The sequence below is a fragment of the Pipistrellus hanaki genome, assembly GCF_964339955.1.
Source record: "Pipistrellus hanaki genome assembly, chromosome: 3".
Taxonomy (NCBI): domain Eukaryota; kingdom Metazoa; phylum Chordata; class Mammalia; order Chiroptera; family Vespertilionidae; genus Pipistrellus; species Pipistrellus hanaki.
In genome coordinates this window covers 103,935,729-103,954,744 of record NC_140505.1, presented here as the reverse complement: position 1 = coordinate 103,954,744, position 19,016 = coordinate 103,935,729, and the positions used below count along the sequence as shown (strand labels likewise).

The window sequence follows — 19,016 nt, the reverse complement described above, 5'->3', positions numbered from 1 at the left end:
CCCAAGCAGTGCTGGGCGAGTCCTGCCCACTCACCCCGATGCCTCCTGGGTGCGGGGCCGTGCGTGAGCCTCGGTTTGGTGTGCTGATCAGAAAGGCTGGTTTGCACAGGAGGATGTCGGGGTCCAGGTGGCTGGCCCACGCCTGTCTTGGCGGCCCCTCCCTTTCCTGCAGCCCGCCCCCCTTTCTGTGTCCTTCAGGGACTCAGTCCGAGTACCTGCTTCTCCCTGCTCCCCTGTCCTCCTCAGGAAGGCGTGCTGTGTTCATCACCGGCGCCTCCGTGTAAACTAACACTCCTTCAAAGGGAATTTCCATGTGAGGCTTTGTTCTGTCTTCAGAAAGGAAGGTAAAAATCATTGTAGAGAGGAGGCAGGGAGGGACATTGGGGACCTCTTCCTCTCCCCACAGATCCATCTGTTAGTGACACAGGGTTCAGGCAAGGCGCCTAGCACATGTAAGCGCTCCCTAAATGTCAGCGCCACCTCCAGTCACAGTATGGAAATCAGCGCTCAGGGCAGTAAGTTTCAAACTGCGAAGAGGCACAACTTAACCAAAGATCCAGCTCTGGGACCCTGTCCTTCGTGTCACAGCTCAGGGCTGTGGTGGCTCCAGCACTGGCCTTGCCTTTGCTGGGGACAGACCAGCACACCTCGCACACAGGGCCCCCGCGGGGTGATGTTGCCTGCCTGCTGCTATTCCCTGTGTCCAGCGCATCCTGTGTCCCTCTCTTCCCACCCCATCCAGAGCCTGGGGCTATGGGGTGGGCAGCCACCGGTGAGGGCCTCACCCAGACAATGGCCCTGACCCTTCTGAGTGGCGCTCAGTCCCAGGGCCAGAGCTGGGCGCTGACCCAGCACTCAGTCTGAGAGGATGAAGGGGGATGTTTCTCTGACGCCTCATGAGTCTGAGGATAACGTGGGCCCTGGCTCTCTGGATCTAGAGGAAGAATGATGGAGGGGCTGCTGGCCCGGCACAGGCAGGAAAGGGGAGCTCAGGAAGGCGGAAGGCGTGAGCAGGTGAGCAGAAGACCGGCGGCAGGAAGGGGTAGAATCTCAGGCACATGTGGGCGGCAGGGATGTGTGCTGACCGGCTCCGCAGAGACTCAGCTCGTAGGGCCTCAGGGCCCTCCCCCTGCTTAGGAGAACAAAGCCTCGAGCTGAGCCTTCCTCTCCGCGCCTTCACTCCAGGGAGCCAGCGCCAAACAGGACACCAGGACCTCTCAGCTCTGCCCACCCAATGCCCGAAGGCCCGCCTGCCTGTCGTGTAGGGAAGGGGCAGCCCGCTCACTGGCCCCCATCCTGTCAGGGCGGCCAGGACACTGCCTTAAAGGCAGATCCTCTCCTCCTTTCCAAGCACCATCTCGTTGTTGCTTCATTTGTTCTTCACCACAGGCCTCCCGGTCAGGCAGGGCATATGTTAGTCCAGTTTATTGATGGGATCCTGAGGCTTATGCCAGAGGGTAATGGCATGGGGTCAGAACTCAGGTCTCCCTGGTCCTAACCCCCTTCCCACAGGGAGCCACAACCCCAGGCCTGTGCTTCCTCCGCGGTCGGCCGCAGAGGGGCCTGATGTGTGTGTGAGCGTGTGTGTGGTGCCATACTGCCGAGGAAGGGGCGGGGGCTGGCAGCTTCTGATTTTTTCTCCTTTTGGACGCTTTAGGTGCCACTCCCGGGAGAGCCAGATAGCCATGGTGTGTCGCGAGGACGAGACCTACGACGTGCAGAGGGGTGACGACGCGGAGTACTGCAGCGAGCCCAGCCTGGTCTCCACAGACAAGTGAGCCCTGGGCCCCCGCCCCTGCCGGCCCGCGTGTGCAGAGGGTCTGGGGGGAAGGCAGGCTCTGGTCCCTCCTCTGGGGGGGTCTGGAAGGGGAAAGAGGTCACATGTCAGAAGAGCACCTGCAAGGCATCTGTCACCTCGTTAGGGCAGAAGCCCCAGACCCACAGACACACACAATCCCCAGGTTAGCTTGGCCCTCCTCACAATTCAGTGCTTTCAGGAAAAAAAAATTCTAAACACTGTTTCTTAAGTTGTTTTCAGTGCAACCAACTAATAAATATATGTTACAGTGAGACTCAGTCACACGCAGACATGTATTGAAACATTAAACAAATGTCTGTGAGACTGCTTATAATAAAGCTGCCCAGCAGAGAGCACTGTTGGCAAATGGGAGCTGAGATTTTTGTCAGAGCTGGAATTTTTTAAGAGAAGGTTTTTTTTACTGGAGGTCAAGACCAATTAGGAGATTGTGACATTTACTTCATTCAGCACTTTTAAAAGAAAGTATAGCATATCGTAGCACAGACTAGGATAAAATAAGAGGATGTGAAATAACACATCCAATGTCACAAAGCTAAGTATCATTTTGTGAAACATTTGTTTGATTGCCAGTGTATGTGAGTGCAGAGTCCCATAAAATGTATTTATGAGTGTGGGTTGCATTAAAAACGTTTAAGATGTATTGTTTTAAAGGCTTTCCTGAAAGCACTTTATAATAAAAAAGGGCCGTTAGATTTTTAGAGAATGCAAATTAATACATGGTCACATAGTTTGAAAATCAGGAAAAGCATATGCTTCCATCTGTATTGGCTCTTATCGGGTGCTCTGCTAGATCATGGATACACTGGCCTCCGCACTCAAGGAGAGTTTGCAAACTCGTTAGAAACTAAGACGGTCTCCGAAGAGGAAAATAACACGGAGATTTTCTAACTAATTGCTCACAGAGTCGCACAACTGTGAGAGGTACAGGCATTCTGAAAAGGTCAATGTCAAGGCGACCAAAGGGCGCCAGGCACAAGGTCAAACAGAAGCGGGGTCCTCGAGAACGGGTACGATTTGGGTCAGAAGAGAACATAACAGGGAGGGCTTACCAAGCTGGGAACAAGAGGCAAGGCTTAGAGGTTTTGGTTCAAAAACGTCCCTGCACACCTGCCGATGCTGGAAGTCAGGGAGCTAGGAGCAGAGGCGCACGGTCTCTGCCTCCGGGGACGCGGGGCCCACAGGAGCAGAGTCGGTGGCCTCCTCGGTGAAAGGACAAGGACGGGCCAGAGTGTAACCTGGGAGCGACGGCTGAATCCACAAGGGGTAGTGAAGTCAACGTAGTGGCCTGGAACTGATGCTTTAGAAGAAATAGGATGGACCAGAGTAGAAGGGAAACTGTCAGAGTGCCTCACAGTGAGTGTGGTTCCTGATGTTTAGTTCGGTCACGTGTGTCTGCACACTGGGACTGTGTGGGATACCCTTCCTGTGAGCCCCTCAGAAAGGCGTGGGAATCACTGACTGATGCCCCGGTCCGTGATGGCCCTGCTGTCCACAGGGTGATCGTGGTGCCCGGCTGATGCAGGGGAGGGCAGGCCCGGGAGAAGGGGGTGGGAGCTGGGTGAAGTCATGGTAAAGAGCATCAGCATGTGGGAGAGAGGAGCACGGGCCATGCCTGGGAAGAACCTTGTGGGCCTAGAACTTCTTCCCAATTTTCTCAACAACTTTCACCCAAGAGCGCCCTCATGCCTCCCATCAGAGGTGCGGGGCTCAGAGCTGACGGGCTGCATGTGAGGGGCCGGAGCCTCTGTGAAGCCGGAGAGCAGGGCCCTGGGTGGCGTGTCCCTGCCGCCCCTCCCCAAACCTTCCTGGGAGCACAATGTGGGGCTCCCTTCCCTGAGGAGCAAAGGAAATGCCTTCTGGGGTGGCAGCTGCCCTGTGGGGTGCCTGTCTCAGCCTCCAGGAGCAAGCCCCAGGAGTTCTCTGTTCCAGGCTCTCCTACCAGGATGAGGAAAGCCGGCAGTTGGCACCGCCAGAGGACAGGAGGGACACCCGGCAATCTCCAAAGAGGGGCTTCCTCCGCTCGGCCTCCCTGGGTAAGCCACCACCTCGCTCTCCGATGTGGAGCCAGGGGCACCCCCAGATGACTGGTCAGCCACCCAGGGTGACAGAGACCGTGGTGGCCTGACTGCAGCAACCCTAGACAGTAGGCTGGACAGATTTCCAAAACGACGAGAGGAAATCCCAAGGGCAGGGCTTGTTGGCTTCGGACTTGGACTTAGGCTGCGTGGTGTGTGGCAGGGGAAGCTGAAGGGTAAAGAGGAGGTGTATACAGACCTTTCCCCTCCCTGGGCCCGAATCGGCCCAGACCCGGGCTCCTTTCCCTCCTCTGATCCCGGTTCTTTGGCTCCCTTGCAGGTCGGAGGGCCTCCTTTCACCTAGAATGTCTGAAGCGACAGAAGAATCAAGGGGGAGACATCTCTCAGAAGACAGTCCTGCCCTTGCATCTGGTTCATCACCAGGTAGCCCACACTTCGGCCACTGGCCACCCCCAGTAGGCTAGGCAAAGTCCCCGAGTCACCAGTCTTCCCTGTCTCACACCACTGCTGCAGCCCACCCTGACCTAGCAGCCCCAGGGGCGGGGCTTTTCCTACCCAAATGAGAGCCTTACCAAGTCTGCCATTTCCCAAGGCGGAGACCTAGGAAATACTGGCGAGCAGGAGCTCCCCACGGTCCCCGGATTCCGCCTGAGCTTTCTTCTTACAGTAGCACAGGTGTCCCCCACCCCCAAGACGTTGGCTTACACCATAGGGCACTCAAGCAGATGTGGTTCTACCTAGAGTTGCTAGACACCTGGAAATTGAGTGGCACACAAATCCATCCACTAAAATACAGAAATGATCAGAGAACCAGCCAGCTACATGGTCAGGAGAAGGAAGTGATTTCCCAGGAAAATGGGTCCAGGGAGAGTTGACTGTTGACTTTTTTTTTTTTTTTTTTTTTTTTTTTTTTTTTTTTTTTTTTTTTTAGCATGGATGACTCTGCAGTGTAAAATCCAAAGCACATCAAAAATGCTCTTAGTATCTCAGAACTAATGGAGTCCTCAAAGAATTATCTAAGGCAGTCTCTTACCTAAAGTTTTTACTTCTTTAATTATGCACTCCCTTACCACAGGCCTATGTTTTCCTTTTTTCTTTCTTTCTTTTTTTTTTTTTTTTTTTTTTTTTTTTTTACAAAAACATTCAACTATTCAACTGCTGATTAAAGTTTATGATTTGCACTAGAGGCCCAGTGCATGAAATTAGTACACTGGTGGTGGGGAGAGAGGAGGAGGTCCCTCAGCCTGGCCTGCGCCCTCTCACAGTCTGGAACCCCTCACTCCTTACTGCCCATATACTCGCTGCTCCTTACCACTCAGCTCGCTGCTCCTTAGTGCTGCCATGGAGGTGAAGGATGCTCCCACCATCTCCTGTGTCCTTGCCAGCCACGAGCCCAGCTTCTGGAACAGGCCACTGACCACCCCCCAGTAGGCTAGACAAAGTCCCCAAGACTTTGGAAGCACACTGACCACCAGGGGGCAGCTCCACCATTGAACATCTGCCACCTGGTGGTCAGTGTGCATCATAGCAACTGGTCATTCTGACCATTCCATCATAATGGTCACTGAGGCTTTTATTGTATAGATAAGATGGCCAATGTGACTTGGCTAAGTTGACACTATTTCATCTTTTTTTAAAAAAATGCACTACTTTGCTTAGCTTGTGTGGCATTGTCCAATTGCATACTCTCTCCCAGGGCCCAGGACCCAGGCTGGGGACCATCAAGAGCAATGACCAGGGGCAGCTGGCAGGCAGGAAGGGGGATGGGGACACCATATATGATATTTCAAGGATTTCTGGAAGTTTATTTCACTCATCTGTTCGATCATTTTGGAAGGCAAGAAACTCCTCTTCGTTTACTACCGTGTTTCTCCGAAAATAAGACATCCTCCGAAAATAAGACCTAGCGCATGGAAAGATAAGACATCCCCTGAAAATAAGACCTGGCGCAACTTTGGGAGAAAAAATTAATATGAGACACTCTTATTTTCGGGGAAACAGGGTGCCTCCCACCCACGTGGCAGTGCCCCCTTCCCTCTGCCTCTCGGGCTGGCTCCGCCCTGTGCATGCTGCCGCAGCTCACCTGGGGACCATGACCGCCCTTAGGACAGTCAGGCACATGGGGGCAGAGGACACAGCCCTGTAAATAGTTCAATCACAGCACAGTGTGAGGTTTGAACAACAGCTCAAAAACAAAGTGAGCTAGAGACTGGCAAGACATCATTACTGGCCAGATTAATTGTAACAACTGAAACAGTGCGCACTGGTTTTGCCCAGCTCTTTGGATGCACAGTGTGCTTTCTCGCAGACCCTCCTTCACTCGGACCTCACATCAGCCCAAAGGGCAGGGGGCCGGTGGGCGCTGTGTGTGGCTGTGCAGGTGACACAAGCACATCCTCTCAAGTCAACTGACAAGGAAGCCAAAGGGGGAGAACTCACAGCTGATGGGGCAGGGCCAGTGCTGATGGGCAGGTGATCCTGCCAGTCCATCACAACTTTTGGAATTTAGAGGAGACAGGGTTACTTCAGACTGAGGTCATCAGAAAATGCGTTTTAGGACAGTTTACGTTTACTCTGGGTCTCGATGAGGTAGGATTCAGGTGGGTGACATGGTGGTATATGAGCTCCAGGCAGCTGGGACCAGCTGCGAGCAGTAGCTGCTGAGAGGCCTGCCCCGGCCTGACCATTGGGTAACCCGTGCTCCTTGTGTGTCCACAGGCATTGGCAGTGGCGGGCCTGAGCCCCCTCCTCCAGAGAAGCCATTCCCCCACCACGTTCCCCCGGCCGTGTGCCACGCCCCCGGCCACGCCCAGCAGCCGCGGCTGGCCCCCGCAGCCCATCCCCACCCTCCGGCTGGAAGGAACAGAGTCCACCGAGAAGCTCAACAGCAGCTTCCCATCCGTCCACTGCGGCTCCTGGTCGGGGGAGCCCACGCCCTGCGAGGCGGGCAGCAGCGCCACGCGGAGAGCCCGGCCGGTGTCCCTCACTGTGCCCAGCCAGGCCGGGGCCTGGGGCCGGCAGTTCCACGGCAGCGCCAGCAGCCTGGTGGAAGCAGTAAGTGACCCGGAGCACGGCACGGGGGGAGGAAAGGCCCGAGGCAGCAGGGCACTTTGCATGGAGCATCAAGAAACGGGTCCCCGGCTCTCTCCCAAGTGGACTGGGTGTCAGTCTCCTGGCCTGAAAGGCCCTGAGAGTCAGAGCTGGCAGCAGGACGGTGTGGCAGGCAGGGAATTCTGGACTGTTGGGGCTGGGATGAGGCAGAGGAGGGAGAAACGGAGCAGCACATCCCTACCACAGGCCAGGGTAGCTGGAGCAAGCTGTGGGCTTCCCTACGCACACCGGGTGCGCCAGCCAGGCCCAGCTGTGAGCGTGGGCTGCCGGTGTGCAGAATCGTGTCTGACTTCAGAGCCTGGTCGCTCATTAAAATAACGGGGGGCGGGAGGGGGGGGGAGGTTTGGAAACCTATGACCAATTAAATGGGTATTTAAAAAAATAAAACAAACTCTTTGATGATTCTAATTCCCAGCCAGAGTTGAGAGCCTCTAGTCTAGACCGAGAGCACCTTCGGGTCCACCGTGCTCGGCCCTGGTCAGAGCACCAATTGCAGTCCTGGCATCATATCTCGGGGCACCTCTGGCAAGCTGGAACAGTCCCAAAGGAGTATGACTGAGTGGCAAGGTCCCTAGAAACCACTCTGTGTGAGAACTGGTTGAGGGTTGGGAAAGGAGGTGACTGACGAAGCCCTGATACCCCGCGCTGGCCTGTTGGCGCGTCCTCCTCCCACACACCAAAGGGCTGTGGGCTCACTCCCCAGTCAGGGTGCATATGGGAGGCAGTCAATGGATGTTTCTTTCTCATATCAGTGTTTCTCTCTCTCCCTCCCTTCCACTCACTCTAAAAGTAAAAACATATCCTCGGGTGAGGACCACAATAAAGGAGCCCTGACCTGCATCTCAGTCCTGTGAGGCTTTGTGTCGTGGACAAGAGTCTTAAATGCAGCACCGGAGTGCCTGGGCCAGCCTGACAGGCAGGCTATAGCTAACAGGCGATCTTCCTAAACCAGGGCTTTTCTGTGCAATAGGGAGCCCGTCACTGACATGTGCAAGCAGAGGCGATGCCTGTCCAGTCACCAGGCTGCCGCAGGAGGTGGGCGCTAACCCAGGTGGCTTCCCACATGCCATCTGACTCAAAACCCTGTGCTTCAAGCGCCTGTGTTGCCCCTTATTAGACCGCACATCTCCACTGAGACCTGCCGTGTGTAGACTGTCCTAGGTGAGGGGCCACCTCTAAGGAATAGGGTGTCTGCTCTGATGAGCTCGCATGCTGGTGAGGAAAGACAGATAATAAGCATGCTGGGCAGGGGTGGAGCGATGGAGAAAAATAAAAAATTACACAAGATAAAGAGTAATGGGGGGAGCAGGGCCTTTATGACTTGGAGAAAAGTGTTTTGTGCTTCCCTCCACTGCTTCCCCTGCCCACTGGCCCCTGGTGGATCCGCCCAAACCAGTCACTGCAGCAGCCTCCAGGAAGGAGGGAGGAGTCTGGCTGTGCCCACTGGCCCTTCCAGCAGAGGCAGCAGAGGAGGCAGGGGCAAGCGCGGTGTTTGCACACGTCACACTCAGAATCCGCACCCACAGACAGGCAGCGGGCAGTGGGCAAAACAGTTTCACCAAAGGTGAATGAAGGCTTCTGGGAAAGAATAAAATGGGATGCCAGGGAGGAGAACAGCCAGGGCAGAGGGTAGAACCCACTGCTCTGAGACTACCCCCTGCAGCTCCTTGGTGAGCCAAGTGTTCACGTATTTGTGAGTTTTTGAGGACGCCAGCCTGAAGGTCTCTCCTCCAGCCTGTGCATCCGGAACCTCCCTCCTTTCCTCTGAGCACCCGGGACACACTCATGCCCTCACTCGCACACACACTCCCGAAGTCTCCAGTCGAAGTCCTTTGCTCTAACCCTAAACAGAAGGGTTGAGCTGCAGGAATAATGTTCCTCTTTGGTTTTTCCTCATGGCCCTCCCCCCTTCAGGTCTTGATTTCGGAAGGACTGGGGCAGTTTGCCCAAGACCCCAAGTTTATCGAGGTCACAACCCAGGAGCTGGCTGACGCCTGCGACATGACCATCGAGGAGATGGAGAGCGCCGCAGACAACATCCTCAGCGGGGGCGCCCAGCAGAGCCCCAACGGCACCCTATTACCTTTTGTTAACTGCAGGGACCAGGGGCAGGACGGAGCGGGGGGCGAGGAGCCCGGGCCCTGTGGGCCCAGCCAGGAGCCTCAGCGGAGCGAGGAGGAGCTGCAGGACAGCAGAGCCTAGTCAGCAGCCTGTAGGAGCTGGGCTGGGAGATGCTGGGTTTTTTATTTGTCTCAATGTTCCTAAAGGGTTCGTTTCAGAAGTGCCTCACTGTTCTCGTGACCTGGAGTTAACGGGACAGCGTCTTCATTCATTTCGTTGGGACAAGACACAGAGTTGGGTGGTACGGAGAGTCAGCTTTTGGGGGGGAAGAAAAGCAGCAACCCCAGTTTGCGTCCAAGGAGGTAGAGTGGTGAGGAGGAGAAGGAAGAGGAGGAGGAGGTGAAAGGGTCAGGGAGGGAGTGAGAGAAGGCCTCCTGCCCTCCTGTGGTTTGGCAAGCCCTGTGCCAGGAACCAGCCTTCACCTTGGGCACAGAAGAGACCCTCAGCTTCCTGTGGCAGCCCCCACCGAAAAGGACCTTTGTCAAACGGGTGTCTTTCAACTTTGCTTGTACAAAACTCATTTTGCACATATTGTGTACGAGCCTCACTGTCCCCATAGAGCCAGGGCCCTGTGGATCTGCAGAAGGAGGCAGGCGTGACTCCCACCCCACCCCCACCAGAGAGGGAAGAGCCAGCAGCAGGGGGCCAGGAGCTGGGAGCCCGGAGGGAGGGAGGGCGCTCCGAAAGGAGGCAGCTGCCCCACCCCCACCCCCAACCGCCCGCTGCCACCAGCCTACATCAGGATCACCTTCCCCTCACAGGAGACCAGCCCCAGGCCGGAAGCCCAGCCCGGCAGCCGGCCAGCCTGCGGCGAGGGCTGCGGCGAGGGGGGCGGCACTGCCCACAGGAAGGGGCAGCCAGCACTGGACAAAGCCAGGAGGAGCCGGTTCTGTTGAGCGCTCCTCTGTCCTGTGGTTTGACATTTCTCTTGACAGCATGTTGCAGTTTTCATTTTGTTGTTTGGGGTTTTTTATTTTCCCAGGATGAGAGAGGAAGAGGAGTGTTTGCGAAGTTCAGTAGCCACCCCCTCACTGTTTCACTCTTGCAAATGTAAACCGGGTCTGGTTGGATGGTGTCATTAAACGGGTGTGGCTTCCTTTTCCTACCGAGGGTCCTGGCAGCCACGTGGGAGAGTTTTACCGGATGTTGTGTATGCCCAGTAACTGGTATGGTTTCCGTAGGTAGTAAACATGGTTTTTGATTGGTTTTGTAATTTAAAGGTAATCAGCAATGCACTTCACAGGGTCTTGCACAGATGGGTGAGTGAGGGGTGAGGGGTTCTCTCGCACGCTGGGTGTATGGGTGGCCGGAAGAGAGGAAGCGCGTTCGAGAGTCTCTGAGTGTGATCCGCATGTCGTGGGTTGTCTGTTTGCGTGTGTCAGCGTGTGTACGTAAGTGTGCAGCGCCCCGTTTCTGGGTTAACTGGGGGGATCTGAATCCAGGGCCATTTGAGAGCAAAAACAAATCACTGTCTCTGCTTCTGAAACAGGAATCAGTAACTTTGCATTTTCTGTCCCACAAGATATGCAAAAACAATGCAATAATATTCATTTTAAAAATACAATTGTGAGTCTTGTTGGCATTAAAACTGTATTTTGAAAAAACACAGAAATTTAAGGAAAAACTCAAGAAGGTGTTTTGCTTCTATATATTCCGTGTAATGTTTTATTGCATTGATAATGTTTCTGTTGAAGAAACCGTTATACTTGAATTCAGGTCAGTTTCAGTATTTTACAATTATTTTTTTAAAATTGAATTGCAATTGTGCCAAGCGAATATAATGAATTAAGTTTGTTTTTGAATTCACCTCTTGTATATTTTGCTGCATGTAAGTAAATCATTTTGTATTTGGAGTGTGACAAGCTTTACCTTTGAACTCTTAAGTGCTTTTCTATGTGTGGTTGGGGGAAGGGAGGCTTTTTTTTTTTTAATTTGTACAATGAGCAAGGGTTTCACCAGTGTAAATCATTATTCTGCTACCCACCAACAGGTTTGGACATTACTGTTTTGCATATCTTGTGTTTGCTTCTGTTTCCCTCAACTTTCCCAAAACTATATGACAGACATATTTGTACTACATCTCATTTGAGAGACCAGGCCATATCTCACTCCAATCGTCACTCCATCTACTCTGCACCAGCTCTCTGTTTGGGTATTTCTCTAGGAACAGCCCTTGCTGTGAGGGGTCGTGAGGCATTCTGACCGGCTCTGTCCTCACTGCGCTAGCCTCCGCGGCCCCCAAAGGAGAGGAGGGGTGGCTGACTTTCCACTCCCACAGCGGTTTGCTCAGTGGTTTTTCAGGAAAGTACCCACTGGCCGAGAGGACAGGAGGAGAGTTGGGCTGGCAGGAGGGGAAGGATATCCTGGCTCTGGCAACTGGTCTACCCAAACTCAGACAGCAGGGCCTAGAAAAAATGTGTGTCCGTCCAAAAGTCAGCTCTGTCCTGCTCATCTCTCCATCTTTTCTTCATTCTGGGACAGGACTTCCTGCCGAGCCCTGTGGTGTGTGTGGCAGCTGTGCAGGGGACCTCACATAAGAGACGCAGCATCAGGGGCTCACAGGGGTGGTGGAACCAGGGGTTTTGTGGGAGCTTCTCTCATGCCAGTTTGCATCACCCTAAGATGCTGCCCTCTGAGTATATTCCAGCAGTGATGGTCAAAAAGGGGTGGCTTTGGGGAAACAGGACCCAACCATTCATCTGGCCTTTACCCATCGGATCTCTTCCAGTCCATGTGCTCTCAGCTTTCTTGGCACTTAGATACACAAACTAGACGTTTAAGTTGGGAAAGTCCATTCCTCAGTGAAGATGAGTTTTGTTTCCATGAACTGATACATGAACACTTGGAGAAATGGGCCAGGAGCTCCCAGTTTAATTCTAGTCTAAAACCAGAAGAGTTTCTCCTGTTTCTCCAAGCCCAACCCATCCAAACGTTCTTGATTCCATCTCAGTGTCATTAACGTCTTCTAGACTTTAGGTTTAGGGGTTACCCTATGTCTAGTTTCCCGAAATGCCTGCCACTGTGCCCCTAAGATGTCAGTTATGATAGAGAAGGGAGCCCTTTTAGATTGATATCTGGTTCTTACTGTATACTTGATCCCTAGATAAAATTTGGAATCTTAATTCACACACACACACACACACACACACACACCCTTTTCATGCTGCACTCTATTTTTTTCCTTTTGGACTTTTCATCTGCATCTCCACAGCTCATTGGCCAGCAGCATGGGCCACAGGCTGGCTTGTTCCAGCTACTCCCAGGGCCCTGCCTAAGTTTGGCCCCTTGTTTTTCTCCACTTTCCCCAAAGGCTCCCTTCTCCTTTACAGTCCACTCTGTCCAGAAGACCAGCTGGCCTTCGTCCCTGCCCCATGAGGCCAGTGCCAGCGTCAGCCGTGACCAGGGCACCTTGCCCTGCGCTGCTGTGAAGGAAAGGAGCTTCAGAGGACAGCGCCCAGTCTAGGGTCTTTCTGAACCTGACCTCGTGCTGGACTGGTGCAGGATGGACATTTGGTGCCTGCCATCATCACAGACTAGTAAAATCAGTTGTGAAAGCAATGACCCTCATCCACCGTATGCTGGCTGATGTAGAACTTTCCCCATGACCTTGTGAAGCAAAGTGGTAGAATCTTCTGAAAACCTTGGGGCGGCATGAGAAAAGCAGACAGTGCTGAGTGAGGACCGGAAGGGCCACTTAAGTTCTGGGTTTGGGTGCACTTTGTTTTTATTTTCTTCCGATTAGCCCAGCCTTTTTTATATCCAGACCTTGGTCCGTTACCAATTATTACTCGTGTGCATGGCTCCGTTAGGCAGAGGGGTTTCCAGGCGTCTTCTTTCTGCCTGTTCCTAGAAGATTCTTTTGGGTCTGGAGGTAAAAGGAGACTTTTCCCCTAGATTTTGGCTTGATTCAGGAATTTTTCTCTGCTTTGCTTTAGAAGCTATTAGTTACAGTCCCTTCCTCAGCCTCTAGTCTGATAGACATCCCTCTGGACAAAGGAGCAAGACTTCCTTACTCAGTCTCCTTCTCCTCTGAGCCCTCCTCTCCAGTCTCAGGAGCTTGTTTGCAGTGCAGCTGCCTGTCACTTCCGCATGGCCATGGCCTTGGGATCCTGCTTAGCCTGCTCTGGGCATAGTCGGCAACCAGGGGAGAAGTGTGCCTCGCTGCCTCAGCAATGACTTTCTGAGAAATAAGCACCTGAAGAGGAGGAGTTTGGAAGTCACCGAAAGGGTGATGGTTGTTTTACAGAGGCCCGTCCCTCCTAAAGGCCAAGGAATAGAACGAGAACTTGAATTAGGCCTAAGGAGCCCGGGCAGTCAGCGTTTTAGCCTCATCACACCAGAATCAGACCTGTTGCTAAGGAAGATGACAGCCTCCATCCCTACCAGGCCCGGAGAATTGAAATATCATCATCTAAGTGTTAGAAGCAGTTTAGCAAAGAGACCAAGAGAAAGGGCAGCTGGTTTTAGAAGGACCTCTTTCCACGCCAGGGGAGTAAAGAACGTGCTGATAGAGGCCAGGCCAGTTCTGATTTTAAAGACATAGCTCTGGCCTGGGGAGAGTGTAAGCACAGAGAGAACTGGAGGAGAAATGGGGCAAAGGGGCATGTTTTGACTTCCTGTGTGTCTGTTCCCATGTTATGGAAAGAAGTGTCCAATTCAGCTACTCACAATGGCCACGGAGAGGCCCATGTCTCGAGGATCTACAGTGGAAGAAGATAAAAGTAAAATTTTTTTCTCACATTGTTTCCCAACCAAATCAAAGTTATCTGGCTAGATGTGGGGTGCCTGTCACCCTGTCCTTTCCTCTCTGCAGGTGTCCCCACCCTCGTGTTGCCAGCGCACCACTGAAGCAAGCCCCAGTCAGAGGCAGGGGTGAGGCTCGCAGTCGCCACTGCCCAGCTTCTCCAGCACACAGCTGAGGAGGCATGAGGGAAGGCAGTGAGGGAAGGATGTGTCCTGCAACTGTTGGGGGCTCTGTCCCCTTCCCTACGCAGCTCTCTCTATTTCAGCCTCCTGTCCCAACCCCCGAGGCCCCCTCCCCCGCTCCCCACAAGTCTAGTGAGACAGAATGAAAGGAGTCCCGTGTGCAATTCTCACATAGTTTTTTTGTGAAGCCATTTCTGGTGTTCACTTTATTTATTTATTTATTTGTGTATTTATTTATTTATTTTTCAAAGCAATGAAGCAGTGCTTTGTGTAGCCAGATACCAACACAACAGGCAAACGGATGCCTGCCGGGTTTCCACATTGTCAGGAAGACATTTGAACAACACGTGCACATACATACACAAATACACATACACACACAAATATACTCACACACTCATATACTCACACACACATACACTCAAACACACACCAATATCCTTGAGGGACAAGTGCTGGTGCCAGAGCTGAGCAGAGACAAATTTGGGTGCACTTTGTCTCTGCCCAGAAGGGGAGAGGGTGGAAATAGTGCCATCTGAACCTAACATGACTAGGAATGTAAACATCTTAATTCATCTATGCTAGGAAAATGCTGTTCCTCCTAGAATCAAGACCTCATCCCTCACAGGATTTTAAGAGGCTCAGCTCCCATCAGCTGCGGGGAAAGACCTCTGCTTTCTTGTGGATTGGGAAAGCACGGACTCTGTCTCTGGAAGGGAACTCAAGACCACACTAGACTCTCCCTGCTAAGTTAAACACACTAGGTCACCACCGAGAGTAGAGGCAGAGTTACGATTGTTCTCTACTAAATTAAGGAAGACACAACAACGACTGTATAATTAAACAAAAGCTTGAAGTGTCACACCACCAGAGTCAAATATCCTTCACTCCAAGGATGCTGGCCTTTTCCCAGGTGTGCTCCCCGCTGTGGGCAGACCATGCTCCTTGTTTTCAGAATCTAAATCATCTCATTTGTATCAGGCTCCTAGAAAGGGCCATGACATTTAATAACCATGAATTGGTCATTTGCTACACATCTGCCATCTAAAAGTCACTCGCACGCCTCATAAATAGGAAAATGCCATTATCACACAAAGTCCTTGGAAGGGAACAGTGGGAAGTAGTAAGAGAGGTGATTTCTATGTGAGGAGATACAGAAACAGACAGAATAATTCCTATTCACAGTTTGGGCCAGAGAACTCTTTCTCTGATGTTTGCACAGCCCTCGAGTTTAGAAGCTGGGAGTGAGGGAAAGGGGTGAGCAGACCTCAGCCTTGGCGGTGGTGCTGCTACAGGAGCCTGGGCTGCACATTTCAAAGCCCCCCCCCCTTCTACCCCCAGAAAGTCCCCCCTGAGCCTGCAGCCGGAGGAGAGGAGAGAAGGCCACTTGCTGTAGAGCCACAGGAAGAAGTAGAGGATGGGCACTGGGCCCTGGCCCAACCTCTTCCCCTAAGGACTCCCAACATGGAGAAACTTACTGAGGCTTGAAAGGAGAAAACAAAACTTGAAAGCCACAGATAGATGGCATTAAGCCAACAATCCTGTGCAAAGGGCTCCTTCAGAAGGCAACTCAACGCTGTGGGCACCTCTCTGCCTGCTCAGGCCACACATCACACATCAGCCACGTCCATTCCCCACACGTGGACTCCATCTCTGACTCCCCACCCAGGATATGCACCACCCAGAGCATAGCTGGTCTCCCCGTGCCTGGGGGAACAGGGCCTAGCACACAAGTAGGCTGTGGGTGTCAAAGGCATACACAGGATTCGCAGCCTGGGATGGAAAAACACACACATTTATTAAGAAATAGGGTGGCAGGTCCCCGGTTGGTGAACCACTGGAAAGTCTATTACTCTCATAATTTTCCCATTTTAGTTTAATCCCAGCGGTACCAAGCAAGACTTCCCTTCATGTAAGGGGCTCCAGGTCTAGCCCGCCCATCCATCCCTCTTCTCCTCACATCCTCCATCCTCTCGCTCAGGCCAACCTTCATACCCCCAAACCAAGCTGTGTCATGCTTGTTCTCAGAGAGATGCGGAAAGATGGACAGTGCTTCCATGGTCACCCCAATGCCTGTCATCACCCCCACACCCCTGCACACCCCACCCCTCCCCCTCCAGGCTCCACGGATTTGCAGTCTTACTATTGTAAATACTGTTGTACAGTTTGTAATCATCAAATAATCCCGTTGTCAGAGGCCTCGCCTGCTGCGCCTTCTCGCCCTTGAGAAAGGCCAGGGAATCTACAAGGGGCGACCTTTCCAGAAGAGCTTCAGGGTGATGATCTCTGTGTGAGACGTTATGTATATTCCTGTAAGATTGCATTTTTATCTGAGGAATAATGTTATTTAAAAAAGCAAAAACAAAAACAAAAAAATAAGAATTGCAAATAAATTTCTTAACAACGTCTATACTGGTGTGTTGTATCTTCCCTCTTCTATATTCCTTCTCTTCTCCTGTTTCCTAGAGGTCACGAAATATCCTTACCTCTCAAATTACCATCTTATTCTCCAAAGAGGAGAGGGTTGTGGAGAACATGGGAAACCGGAATATGATGGAAATCTCTAACCTTATTTCTGGGTGGATCTCTTCCTCCCAATGAAAAGGTTAACAGGAAAATGTTCAAAAGTTGACAAGACAGAAATGGAGGGATTAAATGGATAATCCACAAAATCGAAGAGGTGTCCCCCAAATATTTGGAAAGGCACAAAATTGGTTTTTGAATGAATAAAAGGAAGAAGAGAGGAAGGAGAGAGGGAGGGAGGGAGGGAGGGAAGAAGGGAGGGAGGGAGAGAGGGAGGGAGGGAGGGAAGGAGGGAAAAAAAAGGGAGGGAGGGAAGGAACACATTCAAGATCTACCCTAGGATGAAGTTACTCTGTCTTGGATATGGCTATGCCTTCTTGAATGGCAGTAAAAGAAGAGGAGGTGCAGCTGGGGGTAGAATTAAACAAAACCAAGGGCGCATGTCACCAAGGAAATCATCCCGTGTGTGTGGGGGGGGGGGGGGGGGGGGCGCAGCTCACTTTTGCTTTCTAATTTGGTGTCAACTATTAGGTCTGGCCTGACCTTCAACCTCTCTCCCAACATTAGGTCTGCTTCTGCCCATCTCTTCCTTTCTCCCCTCATGGGAACATGGTAATTGATCTGATTGGTTAGAGCAACTCATTAGTCAACAGAGCCAAATATCAACAGTACAACGATTGAAATTTCTTTTGAGAGTCAAAAACAGACTTCTGCACATGGGCCACTGTATGTGCGCACCTGCACGTGGTATTTTGTGGAAGAGCCACACTCAAGGGGTCAAAGAGCCGCATGTGGCTCGAGAGCCGCAGTTTGCCGACAACTTGGTTAGAGTATTAGATATTAATTGGGCCACAGTTACTAATAGGCTGATTACTGCATGGCAAAAAGTCCATATATAGTGCTAGCTGGTTTGCTCAGTGATTAATGTTGGCCCAAGGTCTGAAAGATACATAGGTATTTGGTTGCAGGCTCAATCCTCAGCCCCATCAGGGAGCATGCAGGAGGCAACCAATCTATGTGTCATTCTCACATCTATGTTTCTCTCTGTGTCTCTCTCCTCCCTTCTACTCTCTCTAATCAATGGGGGGGGGGGGGAATATCCTCTGGTGAGGATTAACAACAACAAAAAGTCAATATACATACATGACACTCTCTTGTACTTTATTTTTCCTGCCTCTATATAGTAAGCAGAACGAAGGATTCTTTCTCTATATCTCTGCCTCTTTCTTTCTCTCTCCCTGCTTCCATATGGCTTGCCAGCCACCTGTGTCCAGAAGTTGCTCAATCTCTTGCTCTTCACAGATATATTTAGAGACATCAGCCCCAGGATTTTGGCTGTGGAGAGTGGGGGAGTAAAATACCCTAAACTGACGATATGAGCCAAAATGATGGGCTCCACACCAGCCTTCACAGAGCCCTACACTGTACATTGTTAGACATTATTTCGGCTAACAATAAAATAGCACTTGTATCTCTAATTGGCTACAATTGCATTTATACAATTTCCCAGGGAATCCTACAGGGAGGAGAGGCAGAGCAGGACCTGCACTCTCGAATAGCTTAAGTAGCATCCAAATCCCATGTTACCCCATCAAATAGGTTGGCCATCTAGCCCAGGTGCTCAATGAGGCCTCTCACATACAGCTCCACTGGCCAGATGGTGCTCATCTCAGTAGCCCTTGCAGACCAGCTCCAGCTGCTAATGCCCTCCAATGAGTTCTGCACTGCCCCGCAGGCCATGTTTATGGACCAGCCTGGCCCACGCCCTCTGGCAAGTCTCCTTAGCAGCGGCAGGCACTCAGCAATGTGCGCCCCTGTGGCAGCCAGGCCTCTCCAAGGAGGTCTGAGTGAGCCTTGAAGTGGATGGTGGGAAAAGCGTTTCTAAATCCTTAGTTCGTAATTTCCTCTTCCTGGGCCCTAGAAGCAGTAACTGCTTTTTTACCTACTGCTTCTAGTTTGCTAGTCACTGTTTATAAGTTACAACTCTTTAGATTGTTTTCTGTTTAAATTACTGGTGTGGTGTCTGTCTCCTGATTGGACCCTGACAGAGAACTGGTGCTGGGAGTAGTCTGAAGAGACAGACACTCAGAGTTGGGATTTGAGAGTGGATTTGGTCTCCTGTCTGGACCTGAGTGCAGAGCAGAGTTCCTGGCCAATAGGAAATTGGATGCCAGCTATTCCTGATATACAGTGAAATGCTAATTAATTAAAGTATTAACTGTGGTTGGTTGTGATGAAGTGCTAATTAAAACAAATGCCTTGGGAGCCCAAGTGGCTGCTGTACATGGTTGTCATTGACTTTCCTGAGTACATTGCAGACAATACCAGAAAGAAAGACAAGCTCAAGATTATAGTCTGAGAATCAGAGAACTTCCGTGGAAATCCTATTATAATCTCTTATTTCTTGTAACCACAGGGCTAATAATGAAAAATATCAAAATTACAATAAAAAATGTAGATTTTTTAAAAAAGTAAATTTT

At 51.6% G+C, this 19,016-nt stretch overlaps 1 protein-coding gene across 33 annotated transcripts in view; it reads left to right on the top strand.

Moving 5' to 3' along the window:
• The window catches only part of CACNA1C (calcium voltage-gated channel subunit alpha1 C), a gene marked incomplete at its 5' end in the record, with an annotated part of 660,607 nt that extends 644,186 nt beyond the window's left edge, over nucleotides 1-16,421 (top strand). For all 33 annotated transcript variants that reach the window (XM_084878730.1, XM_084878732.1, XM_084878733.1 and 30 more), the window contains 5 exons: nucleotides 1,658-1,774; nucleotides 3,749-3,852; nucleotides 4,175-4,278; nucleotides 6,574-6,909; nucleotides 8,881-16,421. In XM_084878730.1, coding sequence (XP_084734856.1) covers nucleotides 1,658-1,774; nucleotides 3,749-3,852; nucleotides 4,175-4,278; nucleotides 6,574-6,909; nucleotides 8,881-9,168 — 949 coding nt within the window. In that variant the 3' untranslated portion in view covers nucleotides 9,169-16,421. The remainder of the gene's footprint in view (nucleotides 1-1,657; nucleotides 1,775-3,748; nucleotides 3,853-4,174; nucleotides 4,279-6,573; nucleotides 6,910-8,880) is intronic.
• Nucleotides 16,422-19,016: the final 2,595 nt, after the last annotated feature.